This window comes from Doryrhamphus excisus, chromosome 6 (genome assembly GCF_030265055.1).
Source record: "Doryrhamphus excisus isolate RoL2022-K1 chromosome 6, RoL_Dexc_1.0, whole genome shotgun sequence".
Taxonomy (NCBI): Eukaryota; Metazoa; Chordata; class Actinopteri; order Syngnathiformes; family Syngnathidae; genus Doryrhamphus; species Doryrhamphus excisus.
In genome coordinates, this window is record NC_080471.1 from 14,956,072 (window position 1) to 14,980,397 (window position 24,326).

At 41.0% G+C, this 24,326-nt stretch overlaps 1 protein-coding gene across 2 annotated transcripts in view; it reads right to left on the reverse strand.

Annotated features, from left to right (window-relative positions):
- Positions 1-24,326, reverse strand: part of LOC131130723 (insulin-like growth factor 1 receptor) — a 71,331-nt gene that overhangs the window by 37,203 nt on the left and 9,802 nt on the right. For both annotated transcript variants that reach the window (XM_058074592.1, XM_058074591.1), the window contains exon 2: positions 23,101-23,667. In XM_058074592.1, the coding sequence (XP_057930575.1) occupies positions 23,101-23,667 (567 nt within the window). The remainder of the gene's footprint in view (positions 1-23,100; positions 23,668-24,326) is intronic.

Genomic DNA, 24,326 nt, shown 5'->3' on the forward strand with positions numbered 1-24,326 from the left:
AAAAGGGCTGGCCTTGGGGAACAAATGAAGTATCATCCCAGCTGTGCTGCATAGTGTGGTCACGGCCGCCTGGCTATTTATATGTGTCCCTGCTTTTGAGGAGGAAGCCGCTCCTATTGGATCCAGATGTTAGAGGAACAGACAGCGGCTTGACTTCAAGGTGGCAGCCTGGACCAATGTGCTTGACACTGTCCACTACAAGGAGAATATCAGGGGATTTGGACCATTTTCACAAAAAAAATGGTGTTGCTGCATTGGCTGTTTGTTTAAAAATAAAAAAAAGTAAATACCATAAATACTCTTAATAATAGCCAGTGTGTTTATTTACCTAAACAGCAAAGAGGATCAGGAGTTAGTTAGAAGCAGGCGATAATTGGAGAGAAGCTGTTAATTCTGAAATTTGAAAACTCATTACAGTCACCCCTTGTTTATCACGGTTAATTAGTTCCAGATCAATGAATTTCCACAAAGTAGGATTCAATATTAATAAACAGAGTTTGCATGTTCTCCCTGTAGGTGGGTTTTCACCGGTATCCTCCCAACATTCCAAACACATGCATTATAGGTTTGTCTATATGTGCTGACTGGCTGGTGACCAGTCCAGGGTGTAACTCCTTTCACTTTAAAAGTCAGATCACTGGGCAATTTGACCTTGACCTCGTATGCTTTACAGCTCTCGATTTTGTTGCAGTTTGTTTGTTTCAATTTTTAGTTTAGTCTGTACAGTACAGATATTGTAATTAGATGTATCAGTTTCTTAATAGAAAATAATTAAGAACCACTAATGTAAGATAATTGAATGTCTAATCAATGGACCAGTAACCAGAATGCTACATATAACGTGTCTCTCAATATTTTGTCTTGGCAAGGGACAAGTGTGTGTGTGTGTGTGTGTGTGTCTACATATATACATGTATACATGTATACATATATATATATATATCAGTTTCTCAATCATTTCAAATTGGGAGGCATAGAAATATTTCTGTCCCTTGGGGGCATGACAGAAAATAATTATAAAACTTAATTTTGATAATAATTTGGAGTGCATGAGAAAGTATAAAGTGGCGACCACTCATGATACTTGTGCCACTGAGAAAAAAAGTACATACATAGTTGTTAAGGCCAAAGTTTTTTTTCACCCTGCAAGAATTTGAAACCCAGGAGGTTATTTGCCTTTGTAGATCAAGCACTCGGCCACTATCGGAGACTCTGTGAGGGGGTTAATAGAGGTAAAGTCAGACTAACAAATCATATTGTGTGTAAAAATGGCTGGAAATGAGGAAACATGAAATTATGTGTCAAAGGTAAATGGCATTCCTCTCTCAAGTGGAGGTCGCAGCTTCAAAAGTGTGCCTCACTCCAAGCCAAAATAACTTAGCTATGCTCCTCCTCCCTCAATGCTTGACCATTGCACTTGAATAACAATGAGTGCTTATGAGATGGGACTAAATGTGTTGTGACCCCACATGATGGATCGCGATGAGCCATCCCTTCCCCCAAGTGGGCTATGAGGCCATTGATCCAATGGAGGACCCAATGACACATCATCAATCAGCAGGGCTAAGAGATGAATGATTTAGGCGTGGAGACCAGAGCATAGGACGCTAGATGAGAAGGACCTTGATATCTCCCTGCAGAATAAGTTGAATGATGGAGGAACTTGTCTTTTCACTTCATAGACTCTCCCTTATTTTTCACCTGTGTAGTCTCATTGGCCGCTAATGGACATAAGATAGGACCAAGGCATTGGACAGCTGTTCATATAGTCTCATCTACTCTTCCAGAGATAGGAGGATAGTATTCTCAGAAATCTAACCTCTTGATCCCCTGATGCACCACACAGTATATGCCTGGCATGACCTCATTGATGCAGGCACGTGCACAAAACCACATATACACCCCAGTGTCGTCTGGTTGTGGGACGCAAGGTCCTGAATAGGAGCCTCTTTTTCTTCTCTCTGATGCAGTTTTAGTTTGAATATTAATGTCAGCCTGCAAGAAGTCAAGAGATCAATAGCAGCACACCCAGGATTCATTACAGCATAACAGAGATGTCACTGTGGAGACCTGGACAGTGAGAAGACCCATCTTTAATTGGAGGTAGCACAATGAAACGGCAGTATTTTACTGAAAGAATCAGCCTGACTTCAAACTAGTTTCTGCAAGATCATCAATTAAACCAACAATCAAAAGACTAACAAGAATCAAAAGTATTGACTTGTACCTACTAACTAATGATGCTTATCCAGCTAAACTACCATATATGCTGTAATTATAGCAGGGGTGTGTTTTTTTATTACCTCAATCCGAAACAGAACAGGACAATATTTGGAGAGCAGCTGTTATTTCTTAAATGTTATATCTCAGAACATATGTTTTAAATAGTTTAGTGCAGGGGTCTCAAACACGCGGCCCGCAAGCCAAATGTGGCCCGCAGGACACTAGTTTGAGGCCCCCGCCTTGATATGAAAGTTTAATGTTAGTGCGGCCCGTGCAAGTTTGATATGGATGCTGTATGGAATCATGTACCCAGAAAAAAATATTACGTTTGAGTAATGTTCATGTTAAAGGTTAAATAACTGTTAATAGTTATCCTCCCTATCCGTGTGGCAGTGGTAAGTTTTTGGCTATTTAAGTTTAAAGGAAATAACTTGAAGACTACTGTTTAGGTCGCTAGCTATCTAGTTTGGGAGTTAGCATGTGTCTCAAGACCCTGCAGTTGCGCAATATGTGGTAAATAAAAAGAGTATAAATGTGACTATAGTCGTGTTTTGTCATGTCTACAGGGCTCTAATAATGCTTTGTTAATTTTAATCTGAAAAAAATAATTTGTCTACCCACCAACTATATGTGGTTTCTTAAGTTTTTATTATTTGCCGTTTTATTGCTGTATTATTATTTATTTATTACTGATTGATTGATTTTCTTTATTCTTGATTTGTTTATTTATTTTTCATCTTATTTTGTGTAGAAAAATAAAAAGTAAGATATTTGAGAACAGTGGAATGTTTTATCAGAGCTTTTCTTGTAGAAAATTGGAACCAAAGCAAAGTTTTGTTTTTTTTTTGTTTTTAATAAATGCGTTTTTTTTTTGGGGGGGGGGGGGGGGGGTGGAAAACCTGATGCGGCCCATTCTCACCCAGACCCGAGCTCCAGTGGCCCCCAAGTAAATTGAGTTTGAGACCCCTGCCCTAATGCCTTTCCACAAACCTATGTACCACAAGACACAACCACACCACAGCACCACTCTTCGGAACCCATCACACTCAAAACACAGTCAACCTGGAATTTAATGTTTTTGAAAGCACAGAGTACAGCATAAAAATGATTTTTTTTTAAATTGGCATTGTTGACCAATGAGTAATAAAGAGGGCCAAAGGGGCTTAAGTCAAAGCCCAGACTGCCCAATGCTGTTCTAAGCCTGTTTGACCAGCTGTCTGTCTGCCTGCCTGAAGACAGACTCAAAAGCACTTGCACACACCCAACTACTTGATGGAGGGAGGACTAAGTGCGGCCCCGACCTCCCGCCACCCCTCCCCATCTGCTGCACCAACTGCTAAAATTAAATCACAACAAAAGCAAAGAACACACGCTTGGCTGAGACCTCGGGATCACACTTTTGAAATCACACTAAAAAGAATATTGCCACAGCTAGAACATTTCAGAGTCATCATTAGCTGAAACATTGAGAGTGTATTTCAGGTTCTGTTATGTTTAAATCTTTAATCATGATGTAGCTGTTTGATAGGTAGATGCAGTATTTGACTGAACGAAAACGACAAACAGTAATTTCCTAAAAAGGCTCTACAAAGTAAAGTGATCCCTTGCTACACACAAGTGTAACTCTAACGTGTTTTTTTTTCCAAAAATGAATAAATTAATACTTTTGTGATTAAATATGGTCCATTCATTCATTTTCTATGCGGCTTACCTACATTAGGGTTGCGGGGTTATGCTGGAGCCTATCCCAGCTGACCTTGGGCATGAGGCAGGGTACACCCTGGACTGGTCGCCAGCCAATCACAGGGCACATATACCCAAGCAACCATTCACACTCATATTCATACCTATGGACAATTTGGAGTCGCCTATAAACGTAACATGCATGTTTTTAGAGTGTGGGAGGAAACCGAAGCACACAGAGAACGCACACGCACACGTGGAGAACATGCAAACTCCACACAAAGATGTCTAACGGAGATTCAAATCCAGGTCTTCTAGATCTCCTGACATGACAAAAGATGTTAATGGACGTTAATGGTTCTCAACATATTTGTTGTGTTTGATGTTCCATTTAATTAACTGACATTTTATTCATTACCCCAAAAAGCCCACACTTAAAAGGTAAAAAATGTGCCTTCAACAATGACACTTTGTAATATGTCTATATGGTAGCAAGTATTTTGGTGATTGACAGAGCAGAGTATTTGAGACCTTTAACCTGTTAACTGTTATAGCTACCCTGAAGCTATGGTATTCATCTTGCAGCGCAGCACATTTTCTTGCACACAAAGAGCAGGTTCAGTCATTGGGATGGACATCATTAGATCTCTCTCATCGTCTACTTCTTTGCATGCTCTGCTTTCTCCAGCCTCCATTTTTTTACTGATAGATGTGCAATATGAATGTCTTCATTAAATGTCTTTCAAAGTCATGGATCCGAGGGAGGTAACGCTGCATGTGTGTGCTTTGGCAGGGTTGTTTTGTTTTTGTTTTTTTATTTGGGCAAATATATGAAACATTACAGTGCATTTCTTACATCAATCAAAATATAACTGTCCATTATTTACATTTGTATTCAACTATCTGATCACAAGCCCAAAAGGAGTAGGAGTAGCTTATAAATGCCTACCCCTTTTTGCAAGATATAATCATGTTCATGCCACAGTCTTGTTTTCCCCTGTTATTATTATCATTGTAATATTCATTCATTCATTTTCTACCGCTTTTTCCTCACGAGGGTCGCGGGGGTGCTGGAGCCTATCCCAGCTGTCTTTGGGCGAGAGGCGGGGTACAGCCTAGACTGGTCGCCAGCCAATCACAGGGCACATACGTATAGACAAACAACCATTCACACTCACATTCATACCTATGGACAATTTGGAGTCACCAATTAACCTAGCATGTTTTTGGAATGTGGGAGGAAACCGGAGTACCCGGAGAAAACCCATGCATGCACGGGGAGAACATGCAAACTCCACACAGAGATGGCCGAGGGTGGAATTGAACCCGGGTCTCCTAGCTGTGAGGTCTGCGCGCTAACCACTCGAACGCCATGCCGCCCCATTGTAAAATTATTATTGTTATTATCATTATAATCATCATTAATATTACCATTTTCATCATTATAGTTAACAATTTTTGGATTTTTTTTATTATTATTTAATTTTACAGTGTTTACAGTGTCAGCGTCACAGTCAAAGCAAAGTTGATTTGATGCGTAATTCGTCTCTCTGCTCCCACTGCCCTCTAACCCTAATTGAAGTCTATAATGCAACAAAAGTCTCTTAACCCCACTTAGTGTGGACACATGTACGTGTCTGGTCTCCTGCTCTCTTCTCTCTTGGGTCCTCTGTTAGGAAACCACAACTCTACCCCAGGCTCTCAGATTGCCGCAGCTGTCAAAGAAGGCCCAAAGGACTCCGGCCTGCTTCCTCAGTTTACCAAAGAGACACTTCTCTTTGGCCTTTTCACTCTGTGGCCGTCCTACACAAATTATTGTCTCCAGCTCCTCTCCGGAAAAGATGGTGGTCAAAGTATGAGATACATAAACATCGCATTGGTCAAGTCTACTTAGATAGCAATATACGTACCTGTATGAAGAAAAGTGGTTGTAGTGGATATGTTTAATAATTATTCATATTTTTTCTCTGAAAGGTATTCCTAACCAAGTTACAGATTAAAGCTAAATAAAATGTTTCCGAGACATCCATCCGACTTCAGATCACAAGGAGAATCCACGTGCTTCCTGTCAGCTTTGCACCAACTTCAAAAGCCTGACCAGTATAAATATTTGTAGAAATCTGTGGAATTCAACAGAGCCAATTACCCCTGACCTGTAATTAGACCCAAATTCCAGCCCTGTTAATCTGATCGCGGAATGAGACAAAACACCTCACACTGTGGTCTGAGGCATGTGACACCAGATAAGAGAGTTTGCTCAAGAAGGCTGGTTTTTGTGTGTTCCTGTGGACAAGCAGACAACCTGGCACTGCGAGAGCTTTGTAGTACATGCCACCGTGGAGGGACATCCAGAGAGCATATCGTATATCTCTCGGGAACGGGAGAATGTAGGTGACCCTACCAAGAGCAACAACGACAGCCATAACTACTACATGACTCTTCTTAGAAACTCAGGGCTCCAGACTAACTTTTTTACTGGGAGCACAGTGGCCCTTAACACCGACTTGCAAAGTAAATATTCACAATTCCTCCAATTGATATAAACTCATTCATTCATTCATTTTCTACCGCTTTTCCTCACGAGGGTCGCGGGGGTGCTGGAGCCTATCCCAGCTGTCTTCGAGCGAGAGGCGGGGTACACCGTGGACTGGTCGCCAGCCCATCACAGGGCACATATAGACAAACAACCATTCACACTCACATTCATACCTATGGACAATTTGGAGTCACCAATTAACCAAGCGTGTTTTTGGAATGTGGGAGGAAACCGGAGTACCAGGGGAAAACCCACGCATGCACGGGGAGAACATGCAAACTCCACACAGAGATGGCCGAGGGTGGGATTGAACCCTGGTCTCTGCGCGCTAACCACTCGACCGCCGTGCCGCCCTGATATAAACTCAATAACAATAAATGTAAAATCTTCTCCATCACCCTGTTTCTGTCCATAGCTTCTGGGGGGCATAATTGTTGTATTTTTTTGTAAAAATCAGTCCTGCTTAATATGTGAATTGAGTATTCAGGTGTACGGTACGTGTACAATAGTGTGATTGTTGTCTGTATGTCTTAACAGCGATAAACGAAGGCCGATTGTATAGGGAATAGGCTATGCAATATCCATGCATGGTGTGTTTCAATGGGGGTTACAAAGGCCCTGAATAAACAGACAGATGACGAAATATGTCTTCAGTTTAGTTCTTTTGAAATGAAGGCATAAGGGGGGGGGGGTTAACGGTGGAACATGAGGACTAGACGGATGAAGAAAAGATCGAATGGGACTGGATGAGGAAACTATGTGATGGAGTGTGGACATCTTTGGATTACAGACTGGCTCTTGAGTTTATCAGATAAAGCAGGGGTCTCAAACTCAATTTACTTGGGGGCCACTGGAGCTAGGGTCTGGGTGAGACTGGGCCACATCAGGTTTTCCAAAAAAAAAAAATGCATTTATTAAAAACAGAAAAATTAATAAACTTTGCTTTGGTTCCGATTTTCTACAATAAAAGCTCTGATAAAACATTCCACTGTTCTCAAATATCTTACTTTTTATTTTTCTACACAAAATAAGATGAAAAATAAATAAACAAATCAAGAATAAAGCAAATCAATCAATCAGTAATAAATAAATAAATATAATAATAATAATAAAACGGCAAATAATAAAAACTTAAGAAACCACATATAGTTGGTGGGTAGACCAATTATTTTTTCAGATTAAAATTAACAAAGCATTATTAGAGCCCTGTAGACATGACAAAACACGACTATAGTCACATTTATACTCTTTTTATTTACAACATATTGCGCAACTGCAGGGTCTTGAGACACATGCTAACTCGCAAACTAGAGAGCTAGCGCCCTAAACGGTAGCCTTCAAGTTATTTCCTTTAAACTTAAATAGCCAAAAACTTACCACTGCCACACGGATAGGGAGGATAACTATTAACAGTTATTTAACCTTTAACATGAACATTACTCAAACGTAATATTTTTTTCTGGGTACATGATACCATACAGCATCCATATCAAACTTGCGCGGGCCGCACTAACATTAAACTTTCATATCAAGGCGGGGGCCTCAAACTAGTGTCCTGCGGGCCACATTTGGCCCGTGGGCCGTGTGTTTGAGACCCCTGAGAAAACGCAACCAATGGGTAAACAAAGGGCCTTGTTCCAAGTTCTCCCAGTGAAGGTCAAACAGTGAAGACAAACTTCACCCCCTCCCTCCCTTCCCTGTGCCCCCCAAAAGTACTGAAAGTAAAACACTGTCTGTACAGTGCACAAGTTTGAACAATAATATATTTTCACGGGACTGACATGACGTCAGTAAGTGAATAACAGCAAAATCATGACAATATATGACACAGTGGCTCATGTAAGCATATAATCTAACCATTGTCTTCCCTCTTTTCTTTTTCATCACTGGTGTATTTCCTCTGCTCCCACATGGACACAGGAATCTTCAGAATGCAGCAATGCTATGAGGGAGACCAGCCACAGGAATGAACTTGGGTAACTCCACTGAATGTAGAAAAGTATGCATCCGTTTATCATATTTTCATGTTTGCATAATTCTGGTGCCAGCAACTCATATAGTGGTTTGTACAATTTACTATTTTGTGCACAATTGGAAAATTGACAAAACAGATAACTGTGAGATTAGAGGTGAAACGTCTTTTCAATGCCCTGAGGATACAATAACTTGAATGAATGAGAATATTCACAGGGTTAAAGGGTGGCGTTAACTACAAACGACCATTAAATATATGAACAATGCACCTACAGCAGGTCGACTTACACTCAGGAAGAAATATCTATTGATATATTATTTTTTTACCATTGCAGCTGCTTAATGTAAAAGGGAAGGCTGGCAGAAAATCACCAGCATGAATGCTTACGTTTGCTCAAGCATTAACAAAACAAATACCGTACATACTGTACATATGAACTGCAATACATTACCACTTTATTTTAATGGTGGAGTTGACAATTTTTCCTTTATTCTTTCAGTTGCAACCTGGGTGGTGTCAGGTGACTGTGTGAACATATGAAAATTAAATATATAATAAGCTGAAAGTCGCGTCATATGATTACATGTGTAGTTGTGTTACATCACTACAATAATACACACTTAAATGACATGGACACTGATGTAGCAATAGGAATTCATAAAATAATGAAGAATAGAGGCTGAATTTCACTCAGGCTGAGCAATGGGGGGGGGGGGGGTGGAAAGTCTGTGATAAGTGGAACTTTTATTTGCAGGAACAAAAATAACAGATGCGTGAAATAAAACAAAATACTGGATGGAAACTATTGTCTTTCCTTGTAATGAGCACTGGAAGCTCCAACACTGTTTCACCATATTAACATATGACCCCAGAAGGTGGGTAAAATATGCCAGTCCCTCCAACAACAATCGAGAACTTCCCTCAAGAAAATAAAGAAGAAAAATGGTTTTACCCGATCTTTTCAAATCATTGCTTTTAACTCTTTTTGTATATACCGATATAGATATTATACCGCTGTAAATTATAAATCCGAGTTGATGGCTGCGCACCGCGGTGGATACATAAGATGAATCCAAATTTGTCATCGTGAGAAGGAACATTCGTGTGGGGAAGTATTTACTTGGCGGACCTCCCAACCTAAACAGGTTGAAATGGTGACAAACGCCCAGATCATACATACACTGATGTTTAGTAGCATGGAATTAGGGTTTGGGCGATATAGACATTAGCATATATCACAATATTTTTAGGATGTATGATGATATGATGATATAAAACTATATAAAATGTGTCTTGTACAAAAACCTACAAACCTTAAAGGGGAACTGCAGTTTTTGGGCGAGGTTTGCCCATCATTCACAATCTTCTTGAATAAAATGCGTTCCTTCCTGGAGCTGAGACACTGAGCAGTGGAAAAGGTTAAATAGAAGGTCCATTCACCTCAGTCGTATCGACATGTCTTGTTTACTTCCAGCTGAGACTTTTTCCTACTGTGATTCAGTGTAGTAGAACACTCAATTAGTACATTTAATATATGTGGTATCAAGCCCAAAGACAACAAGAAATGAGCATATTTATGAACAGACTGTAAATACTGGCCCAATGTGCAATGAAAAGTAATATATCCAATAAAGAAGAGGCATTAAAATATCAGTCTAATTAATTGATTGTTAATTTTCAGTGAATTTGTTTAATCAAATGCCCCTTTCATGAGTAAAACATTTGGGAACTAAAACTGAATCTTCTTTATGACAGTTCCAGTCTCCATTGTGGCTCCTGTTAGAAAATCCCCTCTGCCGATGATGCACACGACAACGCTCCGCTCAGGACGCCAAGTGATTAAGTGGAAAACTCACTGCAGTCTGGAAGTGTTTTAATAAGCTGGAAACTATTTCCAAAAAGGGTTTACAGTTGTGATGCTGACCAGAGACAAAGAACTGCATTGTCAAGGCACCTAAATTCACTGCCAAGAGGCAAAAGGACCCAGCGACACAAACCCCCCCCAAGAGCAGTCCCATTGTTTCTTTATGCCCCTCCTAACTACAACATGTCTGTACACTCAAACGCTGCCTCCTTCATTGAGTCATAAAGCCAGCATGCTGCAGTGCAGACCCGCCCACAGGGGCCTGTTGCCAATATCCTGATTCAATCTATAGCCTGGTAATCCCACTGTGTGGTGGCCACTTACAGGTTAAGAATTGACACCAGTTAAACCGCCTCAGATTTATGGCACAGGCATGTTGGTGGGTTGATGAAAATGGGACATGAAATAACGTCACAGGTAAACACAATATCCATCATACACAAATATATTACAGTCGATCCTCACTTTTCACGGTGGTTAAATTTCACAAGAGAATAGCGAAAATGGATACACCCATAAAAATGTCGATTTTTGACACCCTGATTTAATGTTCATTAATTCATTTTCTACCGCTTATCCTCACGAGGGTTGCGATGGTGCTGGAGCCTATCCCAGCTGTCTTCGGGTGAGAGGCGGGGTACACTCTGGACTGGTCGCCAGCCAATCACAGGGCACATATAGACAAACAACCATTCACACTCACATTCATACCTATGGACAATTTGGAGTCGCCAATTAACCTAGCATATATTTGGAATGTGGGAGGAAATCCAAGTATGTATGGGGAGAAGATGCAAACTCCACACAGAGATGGCTGAGGGTGGAATTGAACTCGTGTCTCCTAGCTGTGTGGCCTGCGCACAAACCACTTGTTCACCGTGCAGCCCTCTGATTTAATGTAATTAAAATTTAATTTACTGTTTGACTGAGGAGTTTTGTAATGCAACAAAACAATTTGGGGGTAAAACAGTAACCACATTGTTAAGTTCTGACACTTTTAAAGTAGAAAATTATTGTCATTGTTCTAACTTACAGGACGGGACCTATACCATGACCTATTCTTTGAACACGGAGATGGCAGATCTTCACTTTGACTATCTTTGAATACATTTAACTGTACATGTGACCTCAGTACTAATACCATACAGTACTAAACTTTCTTACCCCTCAATCCCATTTTTCCTCTCTTCATCCAGTAGTAGGTAGCCACTCCTACAGGACATGACTCACCCAGCGACTCACCCTCGACTCAACACCTGGGTGTGTTGGTTCAATAGCAAAAAGAACCCTCCTGTTAGTAATTTAGTCTATTTGTGAAAGTGGGTGGAGTCAGGGCTACTCGCATGAGTACTGCAATACATTATTATGCCATGTATTACCATTACATTCATGACGAAAATTGTCTCAAAATAACACTGACAATAGGGATGGGTGATATTTTTTTATATACTTGTATTGCTTATCCTAATGATAAGAAAATTATAAATGATAAACGTAAACAAGGAGAGTTGCACGCCGCAGCTGACTTTGATGCATTGAATCAAATTGCATGGGTGACTACATCTTCCTTAATCACAATCACAGGTATTATAGTTTGTTGAAGATTTAGTTGCAATGTATGCAGAGGCTGACATCCCACTAGAAAAGTTAACCACTTTCTTACAAATAAAGAAATGTGCTTTACAATTTGAGACTAGTGTATTTGATCACAGTATATGGATTAAGGTTTGTAGCTTTTTATACAAATAGAATTTCATAAGGGTCCATATCGCCCAACACATATTGTTTATCAACTATGGCTGTTGCAAAACAAAACCTTATGACAGTGTATAGTATATGGGTGTCTGTCTCCATGGCAACGCCAATATGCATGTACTGTATTTACATGTCGGGAAAGAAACTTGCATTTGCATCTTATTTAAAAAGCAAATATATATGCATGGTTGGATGCTTTTAATACAACAATACATACCTTATTTCCTCATATATTTGCCATAGTACTTTAAATATACATCTCTGAGTACATAAAAAAGACTATTTATGTTATTATTTACATTTTCTGCAGAGAATGAGACTGTGTCATGTCTATTATTTGTACAGACATTGTTTTTCATTATAATTAAATATACAGTTCCATTAATAGTAACCTGTTCTTCATTTCAGTGTCTTTGGGTAGCTTGAAAAAAGTCACTAAAAAAAGTCAATATTAATATTATTATTATTATATTATGTATTTTCATTATTGTTGTTATTATTATTATTATTCAAAGAATACAATAAATAATATTAAATATTTTAAGGAATCATGGAGCAAAATTTAGCACAACACTTAAAAATGACCCCTTGTCCTTGAAATGAAGCGACACGAGCTGGTTGTGACCCTCAGTTATGCCTGGAAAAATACACTCACCACTTAAGGCTTTTTGTGTATTTAAAACACTTGCCAATGAAGCACAAGGTGTCAGAAAACTTTAAAAGCATTCCAGGTCTGTTAGACTCTGGTAACTCAGCTCCTCACCAGACCAAGAGGGGCAGATGCCTTTTTTATGACCATGAGGCCTCCAGACACACAGAATGCCAATTATACCAGCTCTCCTGGGAGCAGCCCCAGAATCCAGCACATCTAATAGCTTCTTCTTCTATGTGCCAGCCATATATGAGACGAGTGCCAATCTAGAGGCTTCTAATTGGATTAGGAATTCGGTAAGAAGAAAAAAGTGTCAAATAATTGTATTAATACAACAAACCACAAAATACACAGTAGGATTTGGTGTTAAAGTCATGTAGCAAGCACAAATGTTCTCGAGTGCCGGAGTGACAAGAAGAACGAGGACATACTGTATGTGAAAATGTAATAATGGTTTGTTCTGGTGAATATTTTGCATCAAAATCAGCATAATTCATAGTTGGACAGGACCCATTGAAATCACCTTGTGTGTGTGTGTGCTTTTTCAGCTAGTGAATAAAATGTCTATTAATTAAATGCAAAAAATCTTCACAATTATTGATACAATAATTGATACTGACAATTTAACCCAGGAGTTCAGAAATGGATGTAGTCTGGCTAACTTTCTTAAATGGGATGTCAGCCTCTGACACATTGCTACAGAATTTTCACCAAACTGTAATTATGCTTGTGATTAATGAAGATGTAGTCACCAATGCAATTCTCATTGCATTGTTAATGTACGATATTTTTTATGACACTCTTGTTGTTATAGTCAACGTGATGGTTGTCCAGTTCTCTGATGTCTTTGACAAGTAGTTTGGCTTCCTCCAGTCCTCTATTTAACTTGATGTCGATTTTGCAGTTGGTGCTCCAAGTGCCTTGAATTTCCCCCTTCTTCCTTAAGTCGTGTGCCATCTTGGCAATATCAGCATTCTGTTTTGTCATGCTACCTTTTTTTTTTTTGTTATTGAACTTTATTTACAAATGTTGTGTTGTTATTCCTGCCATAATTGGGATGCATTTATCCACACTTTGACCGCAGAAAAGTGGTCTAACAGTTGAGAAAGCATTAACTTGAGGTTCTGGATTGGACGGTCTGGTGTAGACGCCGCTTGCGCCGCATCCTATTTTTACACATTAGCATTTAGTTAATGGTATTCCTGGCCTTTTTGAATGCAGGTCATCCCCCAGCAGAGGCTGCCGCTGTTTGGAATTTGCCCTGACAGAATCTGACAAAATCTGGAGGTGGTCTACCTCTTTGAGGCGCTGCAACGGAGGGCCCCGCTTTGGCTGATGATCATCCCAAGACCCGTGACTGACTGAAGGGATTCCCAGAAGGGATTCCCCCCCATCTGCGGTCCCTTCTCAACGTTTCTTTTTTCCCCAAATGGGTTTTGAGTTTTTCCTTGCTTGGATGGGGGTTCAGATCAGGGTATGTCATCTACCGTCTATTATTGGCAACTGTTGCCTGCTTGTTAAGCCCTTTGATAGCGCGATCTGTGGGAGAATAAACTGCTGCAGTTATGGGATCCAGCAGAGGACGTTGTTTCACAAGTCAATTCACTCAACATTTTCCAACAAGAAAATGCTTTGAGAAGATGTGATGTTGTTCAACAACACATTGTGCTGTAGTGTATACTTTATTCCTGTAACTATTTTATAAAGTGTAAAACAGGGTTCAGAGTACCAAAAATATGCATCTTTAAGGCTTCCTATGGATGTAATATTTGTTTTTCGCCATTTGCTTGGAAGGCAAAAATGCATCTGCTGTATATGCAAAAGATGTTAAATATGTTAAATATGTTAAAAGTCAAAGGAGTCATACTGTGGACTTACAAGGTTTTCATTGAACGGTAAGAACGTGCTCTCTGCTGAAGAAAATGTGATGTAGTTAGGACAAACATCTTGAAATGCGGAGTTTAGGATACAGTCATTGAATATGTAAGGCTTCACATCACAATGTTACACGATATGGAGTATGCTGAGAGCGAAGAAAAATGTTCTTTTGTGTTCTTTTGCAGCAACTTACATACGGTCGCAGTTATAAAAGCATTCCTGGAATGTAATATATATATATATATTTCCAAAATGGTTTCAATGAAAATGACCTTTTAAGTAAATAAAAGGGTGTTGAAAAGCTCTACCACAGACAAAAGGAACACATTCCTCTTTTGTCATTATTTACAAATGGACACAAAAAAATCCTCCATTTATGGAATGTTGGGATTTTTTTTTAATGTTTCCTAACAGCATCTTTCCTTTGCTTCTCTGGATGCAAAAACAGAAGTCAAAGTTGGTCCAAATTCCAGGGGCTTTCCTGTGCAGAAGCATCAACACTGTTAAGCCCACACACACATAAACACAGGAGGAAAGAAAGAAGGAAGATAATACCATATATTATACAGGGGGAGCTAAGTGGAATGCAAACACAACAAGCTTTTACACAAGCAAGTACAGGCCTTGTCCAGAAAATGTGATCCATCCTACTGTGTGCACTGTACCATGATGGAATATGTTGTTTTCTAATGAGAATTACATCTTAGAATGTCAGGTAAGACAGACAAGGTGACAGAATCGGGCATCAATGTGACTTCCGTTGCTGCTGGCCGAATGGCAGAAAAAACAAAGCCAGGTACCTTTGAGAGTTTGTCTGGTGTGAAAGACTTTTAATAGGTCATAAAACTCAGAATGACAATGTCTGGTGTTAGCATGCAGGGCGTGGGCCGACATCCGTCACGTTTTGTCAGGCAGCTGAGATGAGGGAATGGAGACAGCAAACAACATAGACTCAAGTGTGAACACGTCTCAAGAGCTTTGTCTCCAAAGTGCATGTGAAAGGGAAATAGGATCCCACGCTGATCCCAAGGTGGACCACGTTTGATAAGTCACATTTCCACAATGTGTTACAACTCACTTCAGTTCACATCACTATGGTTTGGTTGAGGAACCATTGAGTTGACCAATCGGGACCTCACTTAAGAGGAACAGGCCACACACCAAGGTTTGATTCCCCGCTCGTATTCCGTAATCACAAGCACAGGCATTACAGTGTTCTGAGGATGTTGTAGCAATGTGTGCAGAGGCTGACATTCCATTAACAATGTCAGCCAAGTAACATATTTTTCTGATATACTCTGGAAAATGTATGTAATGCATCAATAATGTAAGGATTTTTGGATTTCATTCATTCATCCCAGCTATCTTCGGGTGAGAGGCTTGGTACACCCTGCACTGGTCGCCAGTCAATCACAGGGCACAAAGAGACAAACAACCATTCACACTCACATTCATACCTATGGACAATTTGGAGTCACCAATTAACCTAGCATGTTTTTGGAATGTGGAAGGAAACCGGAGTCCCCGGAGAAAACCCACGCATGCACGGGGAGAACATGCAAACTTCGCACAGAGATGGCCGAGGGTGGAATTGAACCCTGGTCTCCTAGCTGTGTGGCCTGCGCGCTAACCACTCGACCGCTATGAAGTCGATTTTTGTATTTAATTAACAGAAATGTAATTTGCTGTCACAAAAGTACACACTCTATGCTTACACAATAAAAGTTAAAAATAAATAATTCTAAAAACTAGAAAACAAAAATAATTATCCTGCTATTTTCTTCTCTGTTTACTTATTCAACTTAAGTAAAAATCAATTCCTTTTGCCTTTGATCATTTGAAAGATCAGTTTTTCATTGTTTTTTCAAGCTGTTCACCAAGACATGGCCACACACACACACACACACACACCTCGATGATTAAACTGTTACCAACTTTATCAACGTCATCTTCTCACATGGATGAAAGACAATATTGTACTTTACATTCCGTGAGTCTACAGCCAATTTAGGAAAAATGGACAAGGACAGCGGTGTCTCTCTTGTGACACTGCAAGTAGAGATGGATCTCCAATAGCAGGGGACCTCCAGAGACCTCTATATTTATCTGACACAGTAACAAGGCGCTGTCAGGCTGCTGTGTGGTGCAGTACAGCTGGAAAGTTGCTCTTCATCCAAAACTGCTGCCATAACTCTCATTCTTATTTGGAAAAGATGATGATGAGTAGAATCTCATCACTGCCTGAGTCATCGTGAAATTGCTTGAATAGAAAAAGAACAATGGCTGTTAGTGTGCGGCTAATAAACAGAACTTTATTTTACAGTCGGGAGAACAACTGGTGCTTTTTCACTGACATATTGAGTCGGTGAGGCCATAGAAGCCCCCCAGCCACCTGTGGCCATTAGCCCACATGCTGACAACTGCACTAAACCCTGGAGAATCCCGTCAGAAAAGACTAAGGAGAAAGAGGAAGGGTAACAAAAGTCAAGGTCGGTGGTCTATCATGGATCAGGAACAGCATTATAGTTGAAAGTATGTGTATGTTTGTGTAAGCTAACGAGGCTAAAAAGCCGACATTTGTCAAAACATGGACCCCTACTGTGTTGTCTATGATATTTCTATGCTTTTTCTGACAAGCACACTACAAGGTTATTAAACTCAGACCTGGAATTTCTCACACTGCTCAACACTGTAACTTTAGGGTGTTTTGTCGAATCGCCACACAATTTAGTACACACTGGAAAGCACATGTATACAAAATTATTGAAAAAAAATGTAAATTTTAAATGGTATTTCACTTGTATAGTGCTTTTCCACCTCCAAGGCGCTTTGACACTGTTGTTTACCGACTGATGATGCAACATCAGGAGCAACTGGAGGTTCTGTAGATACCCAAAAGATACAATCCAAGATCAGATTGCGGTTGAAGATGGCTTTAAGCTGTATGATGTAATTACTCCACTGGACATGGATGCCATGATGAGCATCATCTACGCATGGCTGGAGAACCCAGTGAAGTTTGAGAAGTCTCATGGCGTCAACAACACCCTGGAAAGGGAGAATCTCCCAAAGTGTGACCATAAGGAGGACATTCACATTCTCATTGTGGAGGACTTCCTGTCTCACGCCTACCAACCATTGATCGACGTGCTGAACCAGCGTTACTTTATTTCCATCCCATGTGAAAAATGCAAAAAGTGGAGGTGCTTAAGGAACTACACGATACCAGACTTCCACCCCCGGCCTCTTTGATGGCTACATCCATTGTCCAAAGATACATGATCACATAAGGACCGAGGATTGAACCGACAACCTTCAGGTTGGGAGACAACTATTGTACCACCTGAGCCATCATGGTTGCAGGGGCACACAATATCTTGCCCATAAGTCATTGACCATTTATGTAACGATTATACAACTTTGAGTATATCTGTTTGAGATAAGTGGTAATATAAAGGGTACAATTGTGACTGCAATAACTGTCATAATTAAATGGCTTCTCTGATCTGTGCTGTATAAAGAGCTGAAGCAAAGGGGGTAAGGACTTACAAGGAAAGCCGCTGGAGACATCCACCATCCATCCCCAATGCTTCCTGCCATTTGAAGCAGGACTGACGAGGGGAGCCTACCGCAGAGCCAAGGGCCCCCGCAGCTCTGAGAGGAAGCTATGGTATTCAAGCAGATTTATGAATGAGTGGTGAAAGCGGAGGATGAGTCACAGCCTCAGACGGCACCAGGGCTTCTATATGCATCTAATAGGCAACACGGAACTGACAGATTGATTATACTGCAAACTAAACATGGTTTGATGCAAGAGTCTGGGACGAAAACAGATTAAATAAGACTAACCTTTTCTTTTAAAAGCGGGCTATTGTAAAAAGACAAACAGCACGTTACATAATGTAAGTTATGCCCATGACGCAAAAGGCAGGAATGTGTAGGGTAAGTAGCCACTTAATACAAAGGCCTTAGTACAGTGGAGTGGAGAAGATGATGTATCAGATTAGTCAGGTGTCCGTCCAATGGCAGGCGTGGATGACTGATGGAGTGGTAGATCTTCTGTAATTAAGGCTGGCAGGCTGCCCACGTTTGCCTCCTAAATGGAGTCCAGGCAGGCCAGGTGCAGACGTGTGGGCAGTGAGACATCATGGAAGCAAAACCAGAATTATTTTCTTTACTTTCTTTAATACAGTTTAATTATTGGTATTGAAGGGCCAATGACAATTACATCATCCATTTGATATTTTGGTGGACTCGCTTTTATCAGTGTTACTACTACAGGTAGGCCTTGGGTTACAAATGGGTCATGTATATGTGTGCACCACATATACAAAAATACATCCCATGTCGCCATCCCATTCATTTCATTATAAACACAAGCAAGGTCTTTTCCCTGCTGATAAACGTGTGTTTAAGCGTGTTCATTTGTTCATTGTTTCTTTATTGTTAATATTCAAGAAACTGTTGACGCCCCCGCCGTTGGCCCGGAGGTGTCGCCCTCCGGTGGACACGAGCGGCCATTACACTTATACGGAGCCGCTGTCCGCCCGGAAGTGCTGCAGCATAAATCTGGTAGTCCCAACGGGGGCGTATTTAAAAGCAAGGCCGGTTGCATGGAGACCCGGGCCCACTTGAGGGGGCTTGTAGGCCAGCTATAAAATGTATTAAATCGAAGGCGGGACGCCTGGAAGCCCTGGGCCCACTTGAGCGGGTTTGGAGGCCCGCTATCAATTGTATAAAAATAGAGGCGAAAAATAGGGACGCCTGGAACCCTGGGCCTAGAGCCACTGGGCCACAGTAGAGTACCCAGTGTGTGAGGTAAAAGTCAAAAAATTTGCCAAAGTGTCAAGTTAAAAAGTCAGGCTTCATTAACTGCAGTACCAAACTTTGTCAAGTTCAGAACTAGGACAAGCATAGTGTCTTCCTATATTTAAAAATCGAGGACAAAATGTTCGAGGACAGTGTTTAAGTGCTTGTTGTCACCTGTCACTCAAAGAGTTGCATTGCAAAATGTTACAGAAGAAATTGTTATGTGTTTATTTTATTTACAGTTCATGTTGGCTTTGGCGGCACGACGGCGGTTGAGTGGTTAGCGCGCAGACCTCACAGCTAGGAGACCAGGGTTCAATTCCACCCTCGGCCATCTCTGTGTGGAGTTTGCATGTTCTCCCCGTGCATGCGTGGGTTTTCCCTGGGTACTCCGGTTTCCTCCCACATTCCAAAAACATGCAAGGTTAATTGGTGACTCTAAATTGTCCATAGGTATGAATGTGAGTGTGAATGGTTGTTTGTCTATATGTGCCCTGTGATTGGCTGGCGACCAGTCCAGGGTGTACTCCGCCTCTCGCCCGAAGACAGCTGGGATAGGCTCCAGCACCCACCGCGACCCTGGCGGCTTTATTCTGTGCACTGAGAACGCTGGAGCATTGCACTGGAACATTGGCTACGTCCATGCCATGAAAACTTATTATACTCAGCAATATTATACTCAGTATGACATTGGCATGGAAACAGGAGTTCAGAACATTCATCCTATTAAAATATTTACACAATGACAATTAATTGGTGTTCATTTCCCCATAGGAAAATCGCAGTACTTTTGTGAACATGGACTGAGGACTGGAGGGGGGCAATATTAAGTGGACCAGACACTTTTGTAGTAACGGGATCCCCCACAAACTCAAAGCAAACAACGTGTAATGTCAGAGGATTTGGGGCCTAAGCAAACAAGCCAGTTGGCTGTCGCTACAGCGATGAGAGGAGGCTCTCGGGCAAGAGATATCTGACAGGCAGAGATGTTAACAGCTCTTGATAAGCACCGCGGAAAAAAAAAGAGCCAAGGTGAAAATAGAGCACAGGAAGCGCCAGAAAAGTGACTTGACAAGGACAATCGGAGATGCAGGAAGTGAGGAAAGACTGCGGAAGATTTACTAGACCGCCGTATTCACTCCTCCGAGCTTTTAGTGAGAGCTTAGCATTGAGCTTGTATATTTGACATTTGTCTGACATTTCCCCTCAGAGCTCCGCCTCTTTCATACGGCTCGTCGGTCACAGCCTCTCTCTACACATCGCTGCCTAGCCTGCCTCGGAAAAAAAAAAAAAACACCAACCTGCGCATCCTCTGCACCAGCACGCCCATTCAGGTCCACTATTAAACTGACGCTCAATTCAGCACCGTGGAGGCCACTCTTAAACGCCACACTGTTGTGGGAAAGTGGACTAACATATGGGAAGCAGACTTTGCTATGACTGAGCTGAAAAAGGCCCAGAGGCTAAAGTGGTGTGCTAAGCTACGAAACCCTCCTCCTTGCCTCATGGAGTGTAATTAAAGGGGAGACAGGGCCTGTATTGACTAGGAAAACCACTGCATGCCCTTGAAGGAACATCTGTACGGAAGGGAAAATAAGACAATTATGTCAGGGTGTAGGGAGGAGACAAGCTTGGGAAAAAGGTTGTTTATTAGTCTTCAAAGCAACAGGAAGGAATCTTTGACTGTTTTAGGGCATGTAACACCGCATTATATAATCATATTGTAATATGTGATGTAATAAATTATCATGTCATTATATTCCAATGCATTTTGTAATTCACTCCGCTGTGATTGGTCACACACCCCAAAGTGCTTCCTAACTATGAACTATACAAGGAAGTCTACCCCTCTGTGACATCACAAAGGGGCAATTTAACCACGCCTTTTGAAACAGCGTTTTTAGCCATCCCAAAGTTCTTTCAGGGCTCACTTCCAAATGCGCAAAACCTCATTATCTGAATCTTTGGCATCGTTTAACACAATAATACAACATTCTAACTACATTTATAGGTCAGAAAAGTGGAAAAAGCATAATAGGTTGAATATCACAGTCCATCATCGTCAAGCTTCAGTCCATCCTAGTATTAATTCTTAATTTGTTATTATCCCTCCTCCCTGAAGCCTTTATCTGCAGCCTTGAGACTTCAAGGCCCCCCCTCTAGATGAATGCATTTACCCTGACCTTAGCCTGGGCCTCCGAGACTGCTTCAAAATATGCTCTCATGTGAAGGGAACAACAGAGGGTCTCACAGTTTTACACTGCAACCGTTCAGGGACGAGGTCACGTAAAGTCGATACCAGCAATGACTTTGCATTATTCTCAAAAAAGAAGCCTTTTTTTAGACCTTCAGAACATATATTTTCAAACCACAGTAAATCTTTTAATTCCATTGCCGATGTTTTATGGATCAAAACAATCAATAACAGCACATAGGTCAGCCAACGTGAACACAAATCAACCCAAAGCCCAACAATAAAGTCCATCAAGAAGCACTAAGGGAATTCACTAGGGAAAAGATGCAAGCTTGATCTCCACTATTTGTTTTGTTGAATGGGTGAAGAGAAGAAGGGGGGGTGTCTGAGACTCCCGACTGACCATGGGAGCAGTAAACAGGTCTCCAGTAGAAACGGGGTCAGAGAAGCATTTTCCCACCATTATCTGAAGGTGAAGGATTCCTGCTAGACTCCATAAGATAAGATAAGTCAGACTTCACCCCCCCCCCCAAAAAAAAATCTGACTGGATGTCTTTGGGATGAATCCAAATTGACAACTATTGTTTGGGTTTAAAGGGTTTTTAAAACAGACTGAAGGACCCCTGACAAAAACCCATCACAAGCCCTTTTGTAGTGCAACAATAAAAGTGCGTGACCCTTCCTTTACGCTTGAATAACCATTCCTGACCTCGACCTTAGGAGGAAACTGTTGAGAACAGTGAAACAGTGGCGAAGGGAAAGAGATATATCGTATGAGAAACACAATACCTTGAGAAGGAAGCACTTGGAATTCGAGTCAGAAAATAATAGACTGCGATCTAAAATGTCATCCAAGTCAACAAAATAGCCAGAACGGGAGATCTGTGCCTTGTAAACAGAAGTACATACTTTCCATAGTGACAAGGCATCCCCACAACCAGATTGTTGCCAAACAATTATTATACTGAATTTATGAAAATGGGCATTAAAACATCTTACATTCAAGGTTGTCTTATATGTGGGTCAATACCATAGTTTAAACTTAAGAGCTAAGATATCACATGATCCTTATCCCAACAGTTTTTCACAACAACAACAACACCGGATCAGAGTTAAACAGGGATGACAACAGATGATTTGTCAATACATACCCTTTCATAAATTGCCCCCACTCATTCCGCCTCCCCAAAAAGCCCCTAAGGCAAATATTTAACTGACAAGGTCCAGACAGGTAGACTAGTTGATTTCTTGGCAGAGCCACTTTCAACCTCAAGCAAAGTAGGCCTCTCAACTAATACCCGCTGCTCTATACTGAAGCTCCATAAATAGCCTTAAAAATATATAGAGACAACCCTATATAATGAACAGAGCAGAGATGTTTGCACTGGAAAGGCGAGGACAATCCTGCAGATCTGTAGATGGAAATGAATGCAAAAGACGGAATAGCTTCAAAGGATTTCTACGATTGTAGGAATGAAAAGCGGCAACTTGCGGTAAATAAAACTAAAAAACCGAGAGGAACTGGGCTTACCTTTCTGACATCGGTTGGAGGTCCAGCAGCGGTACTCCTGTTTGTTATTGAAGGTGGTCTGCTGACAAAGCGGGTTATCCTCCATGATGCCAGGACAGACATTGTCACACTCCTTGGCCTTCTTATTCCCGCTCACGATATTGTTAAACTCAGCATCCATAATAAGAGACCAATCCACAGAATCCAAGTAGCAGAGCTCGGGGTTCTTCTCGATACGGATGGCCCCACGGGTGATGTTCCTCAGGTTATACAAGCCGATATCCTTCAGACTGGCCATCTCGTAGACCACCAGGGCATAGTTGTAGAAGAGATTTCGCCCGCGGATGACACTGAGGTTGGGGAAGATCGTGCTCAGGCTGTCCAAGCCGGGAACACGGAACAGCAGGAGGTAATCCGTAATGACAGTCAACTTGGGGAAGCTGAGGGAGCGGAACACCTCCTGGTTCTTGGTCTTGCTGTTGTTGGTATTGATAAGGAGGATCTGCAGGTAGCCCTCAACAACAGTACAGTTCTCCAGAAGCTTGAACTCGCTGATGCCGTTTCGGATATCAATACTGGGACCGCAGACTGGAAGAGACACAGGAACATGTGATCAAAAGGCCTTTTGTTTTGTAAAATGTTCTTGCAAAACAAGCATATTGTCTTTGTTTGGCTTGAAATGAACTATGAAAATAAATGTTTTATTTTGTAAAAGTAGCACTCACAAGAAAAAAACTTGATGACCCCTAATATAGCCAGTAGTACATCTAAAAATGTAATGGTAATGGATTTATTTCATTTGAACATGCATCAGATTACAATTGAGTGCATCACATAATCAGTTCACAGTTCCACATGTCCAAAAGGAGTAGGAAGAAGCAAAGCTTATTAAATCCTACCCCTCCATCTGGTACTTTTACAATCAGTAACTGTTACATTTGTTCACTTCCTGCTTTCCATAATACAGTTTAAGGTTTTTTTTGTTGTTGTTTTTTTTGTCACGTACCGAAGTACGAGGTGATATGACCATACAATAACAATGGTAATCAGTACCATAGTAACTGTCAATATAGTGATATAGCTCTCACAAGAAAAAACCTTGATGACCCCTAATATAGCCTGTAGTACATCTAAAAATGTACACTGCATGTGTATTGGTATCGGTTTCACTCATGGATTATCAGGATCAGTATCGGCAGTATAAAACCCTGGTCGGAACATCCCTAATGTTAACACATCCATGTACC